The 21,051-nt window shown below is 33.3% G+C and overlaps 1 protein-coding gene across 1 annotated transcript in view; it reads left to right on the top strand.

The window, feature by feature from the left end:
* BRWD3 (bromodomain and WD repeat domain containing 3) overlaps positions 1 to 21,051 on the top strand; it is a 124,740-nt gene that overhangs the window by 29,834 nt on the left and 73,855 nt on the right. The window contains exons 7-8 of the mRNA XM_081278037.1: positions 16,842 to 17,002; positions 18,701 to 18,922. Coding sequence (XP_081134163.1) covers positions 16,842 to 17,002; positions 18,701 to 18,922 — 383 coding nt within the window. The remainder of the gene's footprint in view (positions 1 to 16,841; positions 17,003 to 18,700; positions 18,923 to 21,051) is intronic.

Below are 21,051 nucleotides of genomic sequence, written 5' to 3'. Positions count from 1 at the left end.
TTCACAAATCTCCATCAATGATGCATTTTGGTTGGGAAAGTATGTTGTCCATTCAGTAGTTGAAAATGTGGGCCTATGGCTAAGGTGAAAGATTAGAGATTAACATTAAAAAATAATTATTATGTGGATAGGTAAGATCACTCAGGGACAATATGAGGATAGAGAAGAGTTACCTGGATAGAATTTGAAGAAAACATCAGTGTTTCAAAAAGTCTTGGCCATGCTGGGTGCCTGCCCTTCTCTAATCCCAGCAGTTTGGGAAGATGAGGCAGGAAGATTTTGAATTCAAAGCCAGCCTCAGTATCTTAGTGAGACCTTAAGCCATTTAGAGAGAACCTGTCTCAAATATAAAACGGACTGGGGATGTAGCTTAGTTGTTGAGTGCAACTAGGTTCAATCTCTAATAACAAACAAAACAAAACAAAACAAACAACAACAACAACAAAAAAAACAACCCTGGACTAATGTGAGAGTCTAAGAAACTGAGGTTTAGAGAGTCACAGGAGAATAAAGAATGATATCTTTTAAGTCATAAGAAGAGAACTGCAAATTTGATCAACATTCCCTATAACACTTATCCTACAGAATTAATATTCTCAATGGTACTGGAAGGTTGAATGATAATTAACATTTCTGAAACTTCTAAAAAATAAGTGTTTTTCCATTCAGAAAATATGCAAACAGCAAATATGTACAAAGCGTTAACCAAAGTGTTCAGGGCAGTCCTTGGTGTCAAGGAATTGACTCTTTGGGGGGAGGTTTAGATCCCTGCCAGAATATGATTACAGTACAGAGAATAGGATTTGTATAAAGGGAAATACAAAGTATAATAGGTTTTATAGGAGGAAGAGATAGAAGTGATTAAGAGAAACAAGGAAAGACTTTGAGATTAACTTTGAAGGGTTAATTATAATTAGGTATATGTAACATTTCAAGTGAAAGGATACCTGAGAGAAGACCTGTCTGATTCCAAGTGGACAATGTATGCCCTGGAGGAGTAGAAATTTTGGTTGGGTATTTTGGAAACAGTAGGACCCGATTAATTAAAAACAAATGCTTTTTTGTTCCAAGTTAATGAGCTAGGTCAGTACATTATAGGTGAGATATTAATCCCTATTCTTAAAGTGCTCACAATCTTAGATCAGAAATATGTATAAGTAACTAATATGAGGTAAATCATTATAAGGTCCAAAACTGAAGGAGAGTTCACTTTGGCTGAAGTGATTCAGAATGAGTTTATGAAAATGGAGGTGATTTTAGGTTATGCCTCCAAGGGTAAGAAGTATATTGACAGACTGAAATGGCAAAGGTGGGCATACAGCTCAAGGAATAGCAGAAGCAAAGGATGCCAGGGTGGTAAGCTGGGAGAAATTTGGTTGAAGGCTACAAAGATTGCCTATGTTCATTTCACATATTCTCAGTTTTTTTTTTTTGATACTCAGGTATATGTATGTATTTTGAGTTTTATATAGTTTTCTCACGTGTGTCCATCACCACAGGTATTTTTAAGAAGTTTTATCACTACAAAGATCTGTTATGTTGCCTGTTTATTATGCATCCACTTCTCTCCTATCTAATCCTCCCAAGTCTTACAAACTACTATTCTTAATCTTATGTAACTGTCCCTTACTGTTATGGAACATTGGTTCCAGGACCCTCCTCAGACACCAAAATTCATGGATGCTCAAGGCCCTTATATAGAATGGTACAACAGGGCTAGGGATGTAGCTCAGTGGTAGAGCACTTGCCCAATGTGCACAACTTTCTGGGTTTGATCCCCAGCACTGCATAGATAGATAGATAGATACATACATACATACATACATAAATGCATAGTATTTACACAAAACCTGTACATATCCTTCTATATGTTTTAAGTCACTTCTGGATTACTTATAATACCTAATACAACATAATTGCTAAGTGTTATACTTTGCATTTCAGGGAATAATGGACAATAAAATCATCTGTATATGTTCAGCACAGATGTAGTTTGTTTTTAAATTTAATTTTTTTAAAAAGAGAGAGAGAGAGAGAGAGAATCTTTTTTTTGTAGATGGACACAACTCAATGCCTTTATTTTTATGTGGTGCTGAGAATCTAACCCGGGTCCCGCCCATGCTAAACGAGCGCTGTACCACTGAGCCACAATTCCAGCCCCATCAAATATAATTTTTGACAGTGCTAGAGACTGGACACAGGCTTTGCTCAGGTTTGCAAGTGCTCTGCTGTTGAACCACTTCCTAGCCTATTTTTTCAAATACTTTTACTCAGTGATTGGTTAGCGTAGCCCATGAATGTGGAGAAGAGTTTGTGCTCAATTTCAACAGTTTTATTATTTCGAAACATTCTATAAATGGAATAATACAGTATATAAGTAACTTTCATTCACCATAATTCCCTGGATATTCATCTGTGTTGTTTTCATATGTTAATATTCATTTCTTTTCATTACTGAGTAATATTCCATGATATGGCTGTACTACAGATAATCTGGGCTGATTCCATTCTTAAAAACAATTACAAATAAAGCTACTATCAACATTCATGTACAGGGGATTTTGTGAACACACCTTTTTTTTGAATAATTACCCCAAGATGGCAATTGAGGATCATATAGTAATTGAATATTTATTTTTTATGAAACTGCCAAACTCCTTCACAAAGTAACTGGAGCATTTTCTGTTCATTTAGCTATTGTCAAGTTTCTGTAGGGCAGTACCTCATTGTAGGTTTTATTCCTGTTGACTCAATGGCTGCTGTATATGTTAGGGTTCTCTAGACAAACAGAAATAACAGGAGTTAGATAGTTTGATGGATTGATTGAAAATAAAGAATTGGCTCATGTGATTGTGGAGGTTAAAGAGTCCAGTGATTTGCAATTTGCAAGCTGATGACCCAGAAGAACTAAATGTTAGCCTGATTTCAGACTTGAAAATCAGGAGAACCAAGAGTATTAGTTTTGGTCTAAGTACAGGAGAAGACAGAAGTCTCAGCTACAAAACAGGCAGAGAACCAGGGGGTAGTGGTGCACTCCTGTAATCCCAGTGCTTGGGAGGCTAAGGCAGGAGGATCATGAGTTCAAAGCCAGCGTCAGCAACATAGTGAGGTCCTAAGCGCCTTAGTGAAACCCTGTCTCTAAATAAAATATATGAAATGGTGGGGATGTGGTGGCTCAGGGTTTGGTGCCCCTGGGTTAAGTGGCCCTATGTTCAATCCCCATGCTAAAAACAAAGATTATAGGCAGAGAGATCAAATCCTAACTTAACCTTAATGAGTTCCATCTCATTCACTGAGGAGAGCAATCTGCTTTATTGAGTCTACCAATTCAAATGTTAATCTTATCCAGACACACCCAGAATAATATTTTAACTGAGCATCTGGGCACTTTGTGGTTTAGTCTAGTTAACATTACACCATCAAAGTCCACCCCTTGTCAACTTGGCACATGTGTCAACTTGGCACCTGTATACATGTTTTAAAACCATACTTAGTCTCCAAATAAAGACATTAACAATGTCATGATTTTGCCTAACATAATACAACTATCCTGTGTATAACTGAAATGCATTAACCACCTTCACTAGAACAGTAAGAGTCCATGAGGAATGGTTATTCTTCTTGGTATATACTAACTAAAATATTATAATGTAAAATTCATAACAATAACATAGTACCAGTGATAATATTTATGATATATTGCATAATAGGGGAAAGCAAAGAAATTATCTTTATATAGGAATATTTATAGCAATTACAATCCTCATTTCTTTAACTGGTCAACTGATCATGGCTGGTATTCATGTCATCTCTTGCACTATCCAGAGTGGCAAAATATTATAATTGAAACCTTTATTCTTGAAACAGCTGGTTCTTTTGTAGTCCTGCCTGGATTGGGTTGTGGTTTTCCATTCTACTTAAATACAGGACATAGTACATACAGATTAAGTATCTTTTGTCTAAAATGCTTAGGACCAGAAATGTTTTGTTTTTCAAATTTTGAAATGTTTTCCTATACCTAATGAGCTATGTTGGTGCTAGGAATCAAGTAAAAATGTGGGATTCATTTATGTTTTATATACATCTTACATATATAGCCTGAAGGTAATATTAGACAATATTTTAGTGTACCTTCAGGTTGACTGTGACCCTATCATGAGGCCACATGTGGAATATTCCACTTGTGGCATCATGTCAACAATCAAAACCTTTGGATTTTAGATTTTTTTTTGTAATGAGGATTGAACCCAGGAGTACTCTACTTCTGAACTACATCCACAGCACACTCCCTACTTTATTTTGAGACAGAGTCTTGTTTAGTTTGCTCAGATTGGCCTGGAACTTGAAATCCTTCAGCTAACTAGCTGGGCTTATAGGTATGCATCACCGTGTCTGGCCTTTGAATAATCTTTTTCAATGTGCTATTGGATTGGCTGGCTAGTATTTTTGTTAATTATATTTGCATCTATGTTAATCAAGGATACTGGCCTGCAGTTTTCTTTTTTGTTGTCATTATCTGGTTTTAATATCAGAGTAATGTTGGCCTCATAGGGCATGTTTAGAAGAATTCCTCTTTGTTTTTTGGAATAATGTTAACAGAATTTCTATTAGTTTTTCCTTAAATGTTTGCTAGATTACAACAGTGAATCTGTTTGGTCCCAGGCTTTTCTTTGATAGGAGACTTAATTATTGGTTTGATCTCATTACTTATTATTCTACTAAAGTTTTCTATACATGATTCAGTTTGGTAAGGTGTATATGTCTAGGAATGTGTCCATTTCTTCATGGTTATCAAATTTGTTGATGTACAGTTGTTCATGATAATCTCTAATGATTCTTCATATTTCTGTGGTGATAGTTGAATGCTTCTCTTTTTGGTTTCTGATTTATTTTTCTGTATCTTTCTCCTTCTGTCTCTCTCTTTTTGTACTGGGGATTGAACTGGGGGTAGCAGCTTCACACTGAACTACATCCCCAGTGTTTTTTGTTATTATTACTTGTTATTTTGAGACAGTCTTGCTAAGTGGCATAGGAAGCCCTCAGACTTACCATCATCTTGCCCTCAGCCTTCTGAGTTGCGGGTATTTACTGGCATGCACCACTCTCCTGGTTTCTCTCTCTTAGTCCTGCTAAGAGTTTGATTGTTTGCTTGTTTTTGAAGAATCAGGTCTTTATTTCATTAATCTTTTGTATTGTTTTGCTCATCTCCATTTCATTTATTTCTGGTCTGGTCTTTGATGTTTTCTTTCTACTAAATTTGCTTTCATTTGTTCTTTGAGAAGCAGTGATCAGTTGTTCATTTGAGATCTTTGGGCTTTATATAAGACACAAACTGCTCTAAACACCCTCTTAGTACTGCTTTTGCTATATTCCATAGGTTTGGTATGTTCTTTGTCCCTTTTCATTGGTTTCAAGAAATTTTTAAATTTCCTGCTTGATTTCTTGCAAGATCCATTGAAATAAGTTGTTTATATGTATTTATTGTTTCCCAAAGTTATCTTTATAATGATATTTTGTTTTATTCTCTTGTTGTCAGAAATGATCCTCAATATTATTTCATTTAATTTATTGAGGCTTATTTTGCGGCCTCTTGTGTGATCCATTGTAGAGAATCCTCCTTGGGCTTATAAGAAGAATGTTATTCTGTAATTGCTGGGTAGAATGTTCTGTAGATGTCTTTGAGATGGATTTGGTCTAGGGTTCCATTTAGCTTTGCCATTTTTTTGTTGATTTTCTGTCTAAATGATTTGTTCATTGCTGAAAGTGAGATGTTAAAGTCCCCAGCTATTATTGTATGACATCTATTTCTCCATTTAGTCTACTAATACTTGATTTATATACTTGGATGCTTTGATATTGGGTATAAATATATTTAGAATTATTTCTTTGGCTGAATAGACCCCCTTTATCTTTTTTTAGTTTTATTGATTTTATTTTTTTAAATACATGACAGCAGAATGCATTATAATTCTTATTATACATATAGAGTACAATTTTTCATATCTTTGTATATAGAGTATGTTCATGCCAATTCATGACTTTATACATGTACTTTGTTTTTTTGCATTATAATTCTTATTACACATATATACCACAATTTTTCATATCTCTGTATAAAAAGTAGGTTGACACCCAATTTGAGTCTTCATACATGTACTTTGGATAATGATGCCCATCACATTCCACTGTCCTTGTTAATCCCCTGCCCTCTCCTTTCCCTCCCACCCCTCAGGTATTACAAGTAATCTTATAATGATTTAAATGTATAAATATGAGATGATTTAAAGTATAAAGGAGGCTGTGAATGGATATATGCAAATACTATACCATTTTTTATGAGAGACTTGAGCATAATAAATCACTGTCCACTATAGTCACCTTATGCCAAACTTACCCCACTTCACATTACCTCATTCTGTAATGTGAGAACACTGATACCCCAAAGTGGAAAAGAAAGGGTAGAAGAAAGGAATCAGTCTTTACTGTATAAATGCTTTCTGTATTATACATTCTACAAAGTCATTTTCAATTTTTAGATTGATAGTAAAATGCCTATTTTGTATAAGGAAGAAGCTAGGCTTAGGCTGCTTGTTCTTTTTTCCATACTCTGTTTCATATTTTTACTATTTACTACATCATCCTGTCAAAGTGGGTGGAATTGATAAAAGCCAGAGATAAATCTCCCAGCAGTTAATTGAGCTACTCACTGACTCTTTGGTTTTCAAACAGGATCACTTTCTATTAAGGCCTGTGTCCCTCTCTAACCCCTCCACAAATATGCACCCCCATGGTTTATCTCTTGATTTTGAATAAAGATTTGTTGCCCCCAAAATTAGAGGGAGAGTTCACTGCTTTAGATCTATCAGTATATTTTATTTGGTAGGAAATAAACATTGCTGATATATTTAAACATAAAGCACTGAGAGGCAATTATGACATAAGAAAATGAACATTTGAAGTTCATGCCCTTTCTCAGTCACTTAAACTTTTTATGATTTTGGAAAACTTACTCCATTAGCCTGGATTTTAGTTTGCTCTATGTAAAATGAGGGGTTGGACTAAAAATTAATCTTTAAAATCCCTTTAAACTCTAGCATAATTCTATAATAGATGCCAGTTCTAAGAGAAAGTCCAAATATGGTTGCTTATAAATTACATGATAGATAGAGCCTCAGAAATTATGATTAACTTCTTAGAATCTTCATTAGAGTTTATTTAAATTTTATTACTGCCAAAGTAAGGTATATTTCCTGTCTTCCTTATTTCCTATCTCTAGAATTAGAGCATGAAGCTAAGTGACATATAAATGTGAATTCCAATGAAAATTTCATGAGAAGGACCTAGAAAATGAGTAGAAATATTAAATCTCTAATTGTACCTGTAGGCAAATATTTATTCATGGGGTTGATTTTTATACTTATTTGAATCTATGTTTTCTACATAAAAGTAGCTTTCTAATGCAATTTATATTTGGATTCTGCTATTACAGCTGTGTTCCCAAGTGAAATTTTGTGGAGTATGTGTTTTTATAAGAAACATTCATTTTAAGTCTACAATGGAACTGTTTCTAGACTTAATGGATTAGGAGGACTCAAGATGCTTAAGAAATCTAATTGAAAATATTATTTATTAAGATATCAAACTTTAAATTTAGCTTTAAGTTTAAAAAATTATTTTATACTTACCTCTTAAACTTGCCAGACTTGACTTGTTTAGTACTATAAATTTTTGTTTTTCCTACCTGTTGTATAATTGTGCTTCAGTATGTTTCACCATAAGCTCCCTGAGCTTTTTCTGGTCTATTGATAATATTTAGTATTTCATGTTTAAAGAGAATGTTCTTTGAGGTATTTTCCACAAAAGTTACACATTTTCAATGACCCCATCTATTATTTCTTGATTTCTGACCTGGGTATTTTGATATGATTAATTTATTTTAGGAGAACAAATTAAACTGTTACAGGACTAAGCTGATGTAGTAAATAAAGTATTCTTACAAGAACAACCCTATAGTAAGTCCTTGATTTTGATTTACTGTTATTGAGCATCATTGTTATTGATTCTTTTTTTTTTTTTTTGTACTGGGGATTGAACCTAGGGGTATTTAACCACTGAGCCACATCTCCAGCCCTTTTTATGTTAGATTTTGAGACAGGGTCTCCCAGAGTTGCCTAGGGCCTTGCTAATTTGCTAAGGCTGTCCTTGAACTTGCAATCCTCCTGCCTTAGCCTCAGAAGTTGCTGGGAATACAGGAGTGTGCCACCACATCTGGCTTGTCTTTTTATTTTATTTTTTTAGGGTTTTTAATCATCAAGTCGTAATTGAGGGTATGGTACTAAAATTTTTAAGTCAGGATAGTAGATTAGTACATGTTGTAATTCACCAGACAGATGTTCTAAAATAGATACACATTTTTCAAACATCAGAATTGTAATAGGTTATTGGTAATTTGTTTTAGAAAACAATGGGATAGAGTGGTAGTAGACAGGATACTGAAGAAAGGAGTAAAATAAGAAAAGAATCATATCCTTATAATAAATACAGTATGCTACACAGTAAGTAAAGCAAAGCTATTATGGAAGACAAATAAGAGAAAGCCACAGCCTGGTTTGCATTTTCTGAATTTGTATTACAGTATTCTATACTGTAATTTTAAACAAAAGGAACTTAGAGCCAGGGAATGTATTGTAGTTGTAGAACCCTTTCCTAGGATGAATGAAAGATGCTGGTTTCCATATTTAGTACTGGAAAAAAGGAATTTAAATATGTGAAGTGATCTATTAATAATTCGATGTATATTAAACTGTTGACAATATACTTCAAATAATGACATTTATACCTTTTATCAAAGACCATTATTTTTAATTTCTAAAATTAATTCAATAACATTTGAAAGTATTAGTAGTAAAAATTAAGCAATTTCAGAATTGTTATATGAATTTTATTCCCTTTTGGGGGGCTATACTGTGGATTAAACCCAGACAAGCTTTACCCACTACATCTCTAGCCCTTTTATATTTTTTATTTTGAGAAGGAATCTTGCCAAGTTGCTGCTGAGGCTGACCTCGAACTTTGAATCCTCTTTGTTCAGCCTCCCAAGTTGCTGGCATTATAGGCATATACCACCACACCCAGCCTGATAAGCCTGATTAATTGTTTTTATCTTTATTTATTTTTTTTTAGTCATAGTTGGGTACAATACCTTTATTTTATTTATTTTTTATGTGGTGCTGAGGATCAAACCAAGTGCCTCACACTGAGCCACAACCCCAGGGGCACTCATCCACAGAGCCACACCCACCTCAGCCCTCTTTTGTATTTTATTTAGGGACAGGGTCTCCCTGAGTTGCTTAGCACCTTGCTTTTTCAGAAGTTGGCTTTGAACTTGCAATCCTCCTGCCTCAGCCTCCTGAGCCACTGATTAATTCTTTAAAATATGATTGGAGGCTTTTAATGGGATGACTGATATTATCTTAAACTGTCTCTATTTACTTGGTCATTAGTACTTAACATTCATGTTGGGGAAACATAGGAAATTAAACTGAAATAAATTAATTTTTCTGATAGCTAGGGACAATGGTAAAAATACCCAATTTTTACCAGTGGTAAAAGTGCTTGCCTGATGTGTTTGAGGCTCTGTGTTTGATCCCTAATATCACAAAAATACCTAGTTTTTAGAAAATGATACAATGGCTAGCTGATGTAATCTAGAAGATAAATATATAAAGGAGGAAATGAGCTATACAGGTAAGATACTTTAAGTAGAAAGGATTGAAAATGTTTCCTATACAAATAAATGATAAATGTCTGATGTGATTGATAAGTTATCCTGATATAATCATTGTACAATATATACATTTATTGAAATATCATATTGTACCTCTAAATATGTGTAATTATTACATGTCATTTATATAATTTAAAAATGTATTAAACCTATATATAAGCAATTTGAAATATACTATACCTTTGTTAATATATTTTATTTTTATGTGGTGCTGAGGATCAAACTCAGTACCTCACAAATGCTAGGCAAGCAGTCTATCACTGAGCTACAAGTACCCAGCTCCTAGTATTTATTTTTCTGTGCCTGGCTCATTTTACTTAGCATAATATTCTTTAGTTCCATCCTTGTATAATATTTCATTATGTATATATATACGACATTGTCTTTATCCATTGATCTGTTGATGGATCCTGAGGTTTCCTCCAAATCTTGGTTATTATGAGTAATACTGAAATGAACATGGAACTATACATATGTCTTCAGCATAGTAAATTCACCTTCTTTGGACAGAGATTTTTGTATCTTATGTTATTTTCTTGAGGAGCCTCCATATTTTTCCAAAATGACTATTAATTTGCATTTTCACCAAAAGTCTACAGGGCTTTCTTTATTCTACATCCTTGCCAACACTTGTGATCATTTATCTTTTTCATAATGGCCATTCTAGCAGTTGTGCAGTGATGTCTCCTTGTAGTTTTAATTTCAATTTCCTAGATGGTTAGAGATGTTGAACATTTTTTTGTGTGTGTGTTCCTGTTGCATATTTGTGTATCTTTTGGAATGTCTGTTCAGATAAATTGCTGGGAATTGGGTCAGTTTGTTTTCTTGCTGTTGAGTTCTTTGAGTTCCTTATATATTTTGGGTATTAGCTCCTTATCAGATGTATGGTTTGCAAGTACTTTCTAGAAATCTGTTTATTGTCTCTTCACTCTTGTTGTTTTCTGTACTGTGAAGAAGTGTTTTAATTTGATGCAATCCCATTTTTCTATTTTTTACTCTTTTTACATGTGCTTTTAGTGTCCTCAGAAATTATTGTACAATCATTATTATGGTGCTTCTGTTTTATTCTAGTAGCTTTACAGCTTCAAATATTGCATTTAAATGTGATACATTTTGCTCAAATTTTTGCATATGGTGTGAGGTCTGGATCATTTATTCTTTTTCCATGTGACTATCCAGTTTTTCCAACACCATTTATTGAAGAACATGCCTTTCTTCATTGTCACATTTGTTGAATATTAGTTGAATATAAATGTTTGGGTTTATTTCTGTAATTTCTATTCTTTTCCATTGGTCAATATATATGTTTTATTCCAAAATTATGCTGGTTTGAAATAATAGTTTTATATTTGGAAATCAGGGAATGTGATATTTCTAGCTTTGTTCTTTGTGATCGGGTTGCTTTAGTTACGGTCTTTTTTGTTCCATTTGGATTTTAGTAATTTTTTTCTATTTCTATTCAAAACATCATATTTAAAAAAAAAATAATTGATTTTTTTAAATGACAGCAGAATGCATTACAATTCTTATTACACATATACAGAACAATTTTTCATATCTCTGGTTGTATATAAAGTATGTTCACACCAATTTGTGTCTTCATACATGTACTTTGGATAATGATGTCCATCACATTCCACTATCCTTGCTAACCCCTGCCCCCTCCCTTCCCCTCTCACCCCTCTGCCCTATCTAGAGTTCTTCTATTCCTCCCATGCTCCCTCTCCCTGTCCCACTATGAATCAGCCTCCTTTTATCAGAGAAAACATTTGGCATTTTTTTTTTTGGGGGGGGATTGGCTAACTTCACTTAGCATTATCTTCTCCAACGCCATCCATTTACCTGCAGATGCCATGATTTTATTCTCTTTTATTGCTGAGTAATATTCCATTGTGTATATATGCCAATTTTTTTTATCCATTCATCTATTGAAGGGCATCTAGTTTGGTTGCACAGTTTAGCTATTGTGAATTGTCCTGCTATAAACATGATGTTGCTGTGCCCCTGTAGTATGCTGTTTTTAAGTCCTTTGGGTACAGACAGAGGAGTGGGGATAGCTGGGTCAAATGGTGGTTCCATTCCCAATTTTCCAAGAAATCTCCATACTGCTTTCTATATTGGCTGCACCAATTTGTAGTCCCACCAGCAGTGTCTGAGTGTACCTTTTTCTCCACATCCTCACCAACACTTATTGTTGTTTGTCTTCATAATAGCTGCCATTCTGATTGAAATGAGATGAAATCTTAGAAAGGTTTTGATTTGCATTTCTCTAATTTCTAGTGATGATGAACATTTTTTCGTATATTTGTTGATTGATTGTATATCATCTTCTGAGAAGTGTCTGTTTAGGTGGTCATCAGAATTTTGATAGGGATTGGATTGAATCTATAGGTTACTTTTGAGTTTTATGAATATTTTCGACACCAAGTGGGTGGACAGATAAAAAATATGATCCCATTCTGCTTCCTCTAAGGACCCACATAGACTAAGGATGAAAAAGATATTCCATGTAAAAGGAAGCCAAAACAGAGTGGGGGTGGCTCAATATATTAAAAAAAATGGATTCTGAGTGGAAAACCATAAAAAGAGAAAAAATTACTCACTATATGATAATGATAAAGATATTAATTCATCAAGAATTTATATATAAATATATATACCCAGCATTGGATCACCAAAATAGATAAAGTAGATATTAATATATTTGAAAGGAGAGACAGACTGCAGTACAACAGTAAGAGACTTCATTATTCCATTTCCAACATTGGTTAGGTCATCCCAACAAGAAAGTCAGTAAGGAAACTTTAAACTTGTACCACACTCACACCAATTGGATGTAAGAAATATTTATATATCTTCCATACAACAGCAATAGAATATAAATTCTCCTCACATGTACACTCAACATTTTGTAGCATATATTATATTTTAGACCTCAAAATATGTCTATACAAATTTAAGAATATTGAAATCATATTAAGTATTTTTCTGAATACAGTGGCATGAAACTAGAAATAAATACAGATTGAGCACCTTGAATCCAAATATTCTAAATCTAAAATGCCCAACAGCTGAAGCTTTTTGAGTGATTACATGATGCCATAAGAGGAAAATTTCACACCTGATCTGATGTGACTTCTCAAAGTAAAAAAGTAGTTACACTAAAATAATATATAAATTCATATTTGGGATATATATGTAAGGTGTATATGAAACATAAATACATTTTTTATTTAGACTTGGATCACATTACCAAGATACCTTATCATGAATATCCAAATATTCTAAAATACCCCCAAATATGAAATCATTAACTTATATTTCCAAGCATTTTGGATAAGGATATTCAACCTGTACTGGATAAATGTTGAAAGACTCACAAATATGTGAAAATTAAAATATACTCCTGGGCTGGGGATGTGGCTCAAGTGGTAGCGCGCTCACCTGGCATGCATGCGGCCGGGGTTCGATCCTCAGCACCACATACAGACAAAGATGCTGTGTCCGCCAAATACTGAAAAATAAATATTAAAGTTCTCTCTCTCTCTCCCCCTCTTTCTCACTCTCTCTCACTCTTTCTTAAAAAAAAATAAAATAAAATATACTCCTGAACATCCAATGGGTCAAGGAAGAATTAAATTTCAATTAGAAAAAAAAATCACTTGAGACAAATAAAAATGAAAACAGAATGTACCATAACTTACTGGATGCAAAATCAGTCCTCAAAGTGAAGTTTGTAGCCATAAATGTCTAGAGGACAAAAGAATGATCTCAAGTAAGAAACCTAGTGTTACACTTGTAAGAACTAGAGAAAGAATAAAGTAGTACCAAAATTAGACAAAAGAAGGAAATAAATATCAGAGCAGAAAAAAAGACTAGAAAAATAATAGGAAATAAAAGGAAATCTAAAAGTTCATTTTTTGAAAATATAAGTTGAAAAATCTTTAGATAAACTAACAAAGAAAATTAAGAAAAGAGCCAAACAAAAATAAAAAATAAAACATGTGGAGCTATTAAAACCAATACCACAGAAATACAAATAACCATAAAGACTATTATGAACAACTATATACAAATCAGATAACCTAGAAGAATGCATGAATTTCTAGAAGCATACAATATATCAAGGCTGTACCAGAAAGGAATAGAAAATATGAACAAACTAATAATGTGTACAAAGTCTGTCATCAAAAAAAAAAAGCTCAAGTTCTTATGGGTTCACTGTTGAATGCTACCAAAGTGTTAAAAAGAAGTTAATTGAATAAATTGAAAGCTATTCCACGTCCATGGATTGGCTCATTAATCCTCTTCAGACTCTTCTAAAACAATTGAGTACATTCGAACTCAACTCAAGAAGTCACAATACTCTGATACCAAAGCCAGGCAAGGATACTACAAGAAAAGGAAACTACAGACCAGTATTCCTGATGATCATAGATGCAAAATCATCAAACAAATTCTAGTGAATTGAACTCCACAGCATATTCAAAGATCATTCACTATCATTTTGAAACATTTATTCCTTTAATGCAAGGATAGTATAGAACACCTAAATCAATAAATGAGATGGAGAAGTTAGTAAAAAGAAGGTAAAATGCCACATAATCACCTCTAAAGATATAGAAAATGCATTTGACACAATTCAATATACATATGTAATAAAACCTTTGAAAAATGGATATAGAAGAAATGTACCTCAACAGAATACCGTATTTTGCAAGCCCACAGCTAATATAATAATCAACAATGGAAAGTTGGATGCTTCTTCTCTAAGATCAGGAACAAAACATGATTTCCTTTCTCACTTTCATTCAGCATAATACTGGAAGATCTTGCTGGGGCAATTAGGCAAGAAAAAGAAATAAAACACATCTCTATAGGAAAGGAAGAAGTGAAATTGTCTATTTCTGATGACATGATCTTATATAGAGAAACCCCTAAAGACTCTACTCAAAAACATTTAAAATTTTAAAAAAAGTTAACACAGATTAAAAAAAAAATCCAGTGAAGCTGCAAGTCGCAAAAACAACATACGAAAATATTTAGTGTTTCTATACCCTAACAATGAACTATTTGAGAGAGAAATTATGAAACCAATTTCATTTAAAATAACATCAAAATTAAAATACTTAAAAGTACATTTAATCATGGATATCAAAGAGCTACACATTATAAACAATAAAACACTGATGACAGAAATTGAAGAAGACACAATAAATTAAAAGCTATTCCATGTACATGGACTGGCTCATTCTCTATCTCCTGCTCCCATTCTCAAAATTGCTTTTCTATTATTTTTTCCAAGTTAATTGTTTTTGTTCTTATACTTATGATTTTTTAAGTAGTTTTTTTCCCCTACAGGAAATATTTGGCAGTGCATGGAAGAATTTTTTCTTCTCACAACTTAGTGCTGGTTGTACTACTGGCAATGTAGTGGGCATAGGCCAAGGCTGCTGCTAAACACACTACAATGTATGGAAGCCCCTTCTAACAATCATCTAGTCTGGAGTATCCTGAGTTCTTCAGATAAGAAAATATTGCCTTGAAGTAACATACCTTTTTCTCAATCTACCTGCAAAGTGTGGAAAAGACAAAGGAAATCAGAAATAATGGTCAATTGTTTCAAGGAACTCAGATCACTGAGAAATGTTTGGAAAAAGATTACCAAATTCTCAAGTTAGGTTGCCTACTCTTCCAGTTGTAGTAATTTCTTGTTGGTTGGGAACCAGCTGCAAAAAAAAAAAACAAACCAAACCAAACCAAAACAAACAAAATAACCCCTCTTACCTAGGTCAACATTCTTTACCATTATATATTAAGCATCTTGCAGTATTATATACTAGATCACTAATTTGTTCTTATGATTTGCGTTAAAAGTTTCACTGATTTTGCCTATTCATCATTAATTTTTTGTCATTTTGTCAGTTTAAAATGGCCAGTGGATCTACCTTTGCCTGAAAGACAGACTTCATTGCTCTTAAGATTGTGAGACATTGAAAGGTTTTATATTTTGATTGTGGCATGGCTCTAATTGTACTAATCTAGCTAGAACTCAGTTCTTGCCTTAATTTTGCCTTGCTTAAACATAAAGCTATTGTCACTTGTACTATATTATTTATACAGTGTGGTAAATGTCACCTTCCCCTAAGGTGACTTTGAACTTGTAGGAATCCTTTGTTTTGATTAAAATACAGTATGTGGGGTGTCAAGTATTTCCATTCTATAAAGATAGACAGGAATAATTTCACAGAAATAGATGGCTGTAAATCCTTGTATGTGGAACAGATCTCAATTTCAGAAATGGACAGAATCTAGGTGGTACTTGAAGGGGAATTGTGTAGACATGTGCTTTATCTTGGCTTTTTTTTTTTTTAAAGAAAATTCAGAAAACTAAACAAACCAAAAATGTGATAGGCTCTAAAATGATCTCATGGGAGATGAAGTCTCAAAAGTTCATTGTAACTAAAAGAAGAACTTCCAGATTCAGAAACCAAAACGGGGAGAACCATAGACAAACCTGGAAAGAATTGTTTTCTATTTCAAATCTATGTAGTGTTATAGCTTCCCTTCTCTCTTCACTGTGTAGGTCTCTTATATTATTTTTGAAATATTAGGGACAAATATTGAAAAGATAGGACAGGAGTTTATAAAATTTCCTGTATAAATTTTAAGATGTATATACTTAACCAAATACAGTTTTTTAAAATTTTAATTCCTTTGTGTTATAGGATAATTTATCTATATATTTAAAGTGACTGAGTCTCTCATTGTAGTATATCAAGAAAGGGAAAATGTGAATGTGCTTGAGAAACCACAATAAGCCAAGCAGAACATCAGAACCTTAGATTTAATAGATAAGTATTGTGAATGCATTGTTTTAGTCAATTTAATTTATAATACCATGAAACATGTTAAGGTAATTTAGATTTCTCACAGGGTTGAATTGCTGTGGCGTGTGTACCCTGCTTTGTTTTAATATTCATAACTGAATTTCATGAAATAGTTTTGACTTTTAGATTTTAAGAAATTAATCTCTAATTTTATTTTTTTTCAGTAAATATCACTTCTGCCAGGCAATTAACCGGATGTAGTCGCTTCAGCCATATTTTTCCTTCATCTGCTTACCAGCACATTAAGATGCATAAGAGAATTCTGGGACACCTATCTTCAGTCTACTGTGTAGCATTTGACCGAAGTGGGAGAAGAATTTTTACAGTGAGTTTAAAATTTATGATATGAAATTGTTACATACTTATAAGAATTGAAGATAGATTTCATGGCATTGCATTGTGCTTTGTAAGGAGTTCATCCTTTTTGGACCTGAGAATGCAAGAAAAGATGAGTAGGAATTTAACTTTTTCCCTTGTTTTATATAAATAAAGGGTGAATTATAATGTTCATTATCTGTTGGGGATTTAATTTAAAAAATAATTCTTCAGGGCTGGGGAGGTGGCTCAAGCAGTAGCGTGCTCGCCTGGCATGCGTGCGGCCCGGGTTTGACCCTCAGCACCACATACCAACAAAGATGTTGTGTCCGCCGAGAACTAAAAAATAAATATTAAAAAATTCTCTCTCTCTCTCTCTCTCTCTCTCTCTCTCTCTCTCTCTCTCTCTCTCTCTCCCTCTCCTCTCTCACTCTCTCTTTAAAAAAAATAAAAAAATAAAAGTAATTCTTCAGAATATATTATATTCTAGGAGTGGTTAATCTATGGAAAATGAGTGTATTCATTCCATTTTAGCAAATATTTATTTAAATGCATTTTCTGTGTGTCACATTGTAATTGCTGACAGTTTTGCTTAATTAATGATTCCATCATCCTTGTGACTGAATAGTTGAACTGCACAGTTAATGAAGAGTAGTAGCTGGGCATGTTGGCACACTATTCTTATCTCAGTGACCCAGGAGGCAGAGACAGGAAGGTTGCAAGTTCAAAGTCAACTTCAGCAACTTAGCAAGGCCCTGTGCAACTTAGGGAGACCTTGCCTCAAAAAAAAAAAAAAAAAAAAAAAAAAAAAAAAGCCAGGAAAGTGGCTCTGTGGTTAAGGGCTCCTAGGTTCAATTCCTGCTACCAGAAAGAAAGAGTCATTATTTTGTATCTTTCTTTTACTACTAGTTATTTTTAAAATTGAATTTTTATTGACCAAGTCATACTGTTTGCATTTCTAAGAAATATTAATTTTATTGCTTCCTTACTGTTGTAACATAGAGGTGCATTTAATAGCATAATCTTCTTTTTCTACTTACAGAAGAAGAAGTGGTTTGGATTTGTATTTTGAGAAATTATGACTCCTGAGATTTCATTTCACACTTCTCTTATTTTGATGACTTCATGTCTTCAAGTATATCACCTAAATATTTGGATGTTAATGATCACACTGAGGATGGTGAATGCCATCTTTTAATAGATTATTAAGTATCTTACCTGCCACAGTAGAATAAAATTGCTTTTTAATATATTTAAAGCTCTTGAAATAATAGGAAGTTTGACATTCTGTTTTCACTGAAGATTATTAATGGCTTCCGGTTTCCTGAGAAATGAGGGAGACTTTAAGTTGAATTTAGAAGTATTTGTAGAAAAAATATTCAAGCAATTAAGAAAAAAGGATGTTAGATGTAAGGAAAAAAATAAGTAAGCAATACTTAATGACAAATCATTTACAAGTAAGTTTAAAATATTTTGAGTTCTGAGGAGTTTTTTATAGGTACCAATGCCAAATTGGACAATGCTTTATCAGTCTTATCATTTGGATATAGTTTGTATTTGATACTAGATCTGAGTTATAGAGAGTAGACTCAGAAGCAAAGGTTTACAAGTAACTTAAAAATATCGCTTTGTCTTTTAGTATTTTTAGGGGAGTGGATGGCAAATTTTGGCTTCATTATTAATCTTCTGTCCTTTTGTGTTACTATAGGGTTCAGATGACTGTTTGGTGAAAATTTGGGCTACAGATGATGGACGTCTCCTTGCTACACTTCGAGGGCACTCTGCCGAAATTTCTGACATGGCTGTTAACTATGAAAATACTCTTATTGCCGCAGGCAGCTGTGATAAAGTTGTAAGAGTATGGTGTCTTCGAACATGTGCACCAGTTGCTGTCCTGCAGGGACATTCAGCTTCTATTACTTCCATACAGGTAAGAAAAATGATCTCTCTGAAGTATGTAATGCAGATGAGAATTCTCTCATTTTTATTACATTGTATGGATAATAACACAAAGACTGGCATCAGAAAATTACCCCCACAAGGGTTTTTTGTTCCTACCCTGAATACAGGTTGGTTCAAAGTTCCCTTTTCATATAAATCTATTCTCTTTAGAAACAAATAAAAAGATGATTGAAAAGATTTTTCAAATATAGTGTGACATGTTTTATTTATGTCACTTGTATTTTTGAAGAAAGGAGTAAATGTTTTCTAAAGTGCACTAAAACCTGTTACCATATAAACAGGTTTTAACTAGAATATTGGCATGCTTTGTTCTAATATTTAATGCAAAATGTTTGACAATCAAATTTAACATGTGTGTTGTCTAATCTTGGGCAAATTTTTATTTTGTAGTTTCAGTGATTTCTTGTTTCAATTATATATTTGCAATAAAATACATTGGCATCTTTTAAATATTTGTCCATATAATATTTTTACTAGATATTGATATTTAAAGGCCTGGATGTCCCCAAAGACCTTTTATTTAACAGAACTAACAAAGTTTCAGTCTTGTCTGCTTACTTGTGTTGACAGCAAAACAGAAGTCCTTCTGAAAGTTTTACACTCTGGTTTAAGATGCCACTGTTGAAGATCATTACTCCCATTTTTGGGTGTTATTTTAATAATATATCACCTTTTATAGGGAATTAACAATGATTGGCTTCAGTGTGTAATGGGTTTGAAATTTTTCTTTTTAAAATTTTTATTAGTTGAAATTATTTAATGGATTTTAATTTAAGGTTATCTGCTCCATGTGTTCCCACCATCATGTCTGACTTGATTATTGGACATACTTTCATGTAACATAAAATGACTATTTGATTATATTGAAAATATTTATGATAGTGTTTAATTTTTTTCATAATTTCACTTGATTTTTTTCTCTCATTTTGTTTACAGTTGGGGTACCTTGTAAATCTATGTGCCCCTTCGCTGACTCACTCTTTCCCTTAGTGATCTCATATAGTCTCATGGCTTTGAACTGCATCTGTAAACTTATAACTCTCAAACATATCCCGATCTTTGAACTAACTGTCTTTTAGCTCTTATACTTGTTTATTCAGCTACATACTTGGCATCATCACATGGATATCTTTTAGGCATCTGAAACAACATATTCAAATTAAACTCATCTTCCTTCCTCAGACCTATTTCTCTTCAAACTTTTCCCATCTGTATTAGCTTTCTGTCACTATAAAATGCCAGAAGAAGATTACTTTTGAAGAAAAGATTATTTATTTACCTTGAAATTTTGAATGTTATGTCCTAATGGTATAGTGTAGGCTTGGCAATTATCCTTTGGCTGTACTACTTCACAGTGTAAATAGCAAAGGCAGGAGCATGCTGGAGCAAGCAATCCCACCATGGTGGAGACATTGTGTGTAAGAGATGACATCATCCAAAAGGAAGTCAGAAATACAGACTGGTGTCCTATAGTTCCTTGAGGGTACACACTCAAAGACCCTCTAAGTACTTCCCATCAGGCTATACCTTCCAATAGAATCACCCTGAGTATTAATCCTTTACCATGGTCTTCGAGGAGACATTCAACATCAAACCATAGCAACATCTAAACACATGACAATTTCATGCTTCTAATTTTTCAGGGTACTCATCCCTGACTTTTCACTCAGTGTCCACTTACTAGCTAATCATGTTGGCTAACCTTTAAAATATATATAGAATCTTGCAAATTTTCATGACTTTTATCAGTAGTGACCTATTTTAAGACACTGTCATCCGTGGCCTAGATTTTTTTCTCATTAAAAAAATTATTTGTGTGTTCTAAACAGTTATACATGACAGTAGAATGTTTTTTGATTCATTGTACACAAATAGAGCACACTTTTTCACTTTTCTGATTGTATACAAAGTAGGTCACACCATTGTGGCCTAGATTTTTAAACTAAACTTCTAACTGATCTTGTTTCTTTTCTTCCCTTTTGCCTGCCCTAGTATAGCCTCTACAGAGCATCCAGTTGCTTTTAAAATGGAAGTTAAATCATATCACTGGCAATGAGAACCCTCAACCACTTCTAGTCTTAGAATTAAAGTCAGTCT

Source organism: Spermophilus citellus, assembly GCF_964194105.1.
Source record: "Spermophilus citellus genome assembly, chromosome: X".
NCBI classification, from domain to species: domain Eukaryota; kingdom Metazoa; phylum Chordata; class Mammalia; order Rodentia; family Sciuridae; genus Spermophilus; species Spermophilus citellus.
Note: the sequence above shows the minus strand (reverse complement) of the source record. Positions and strands in the feature narration are given on the sequence as shown.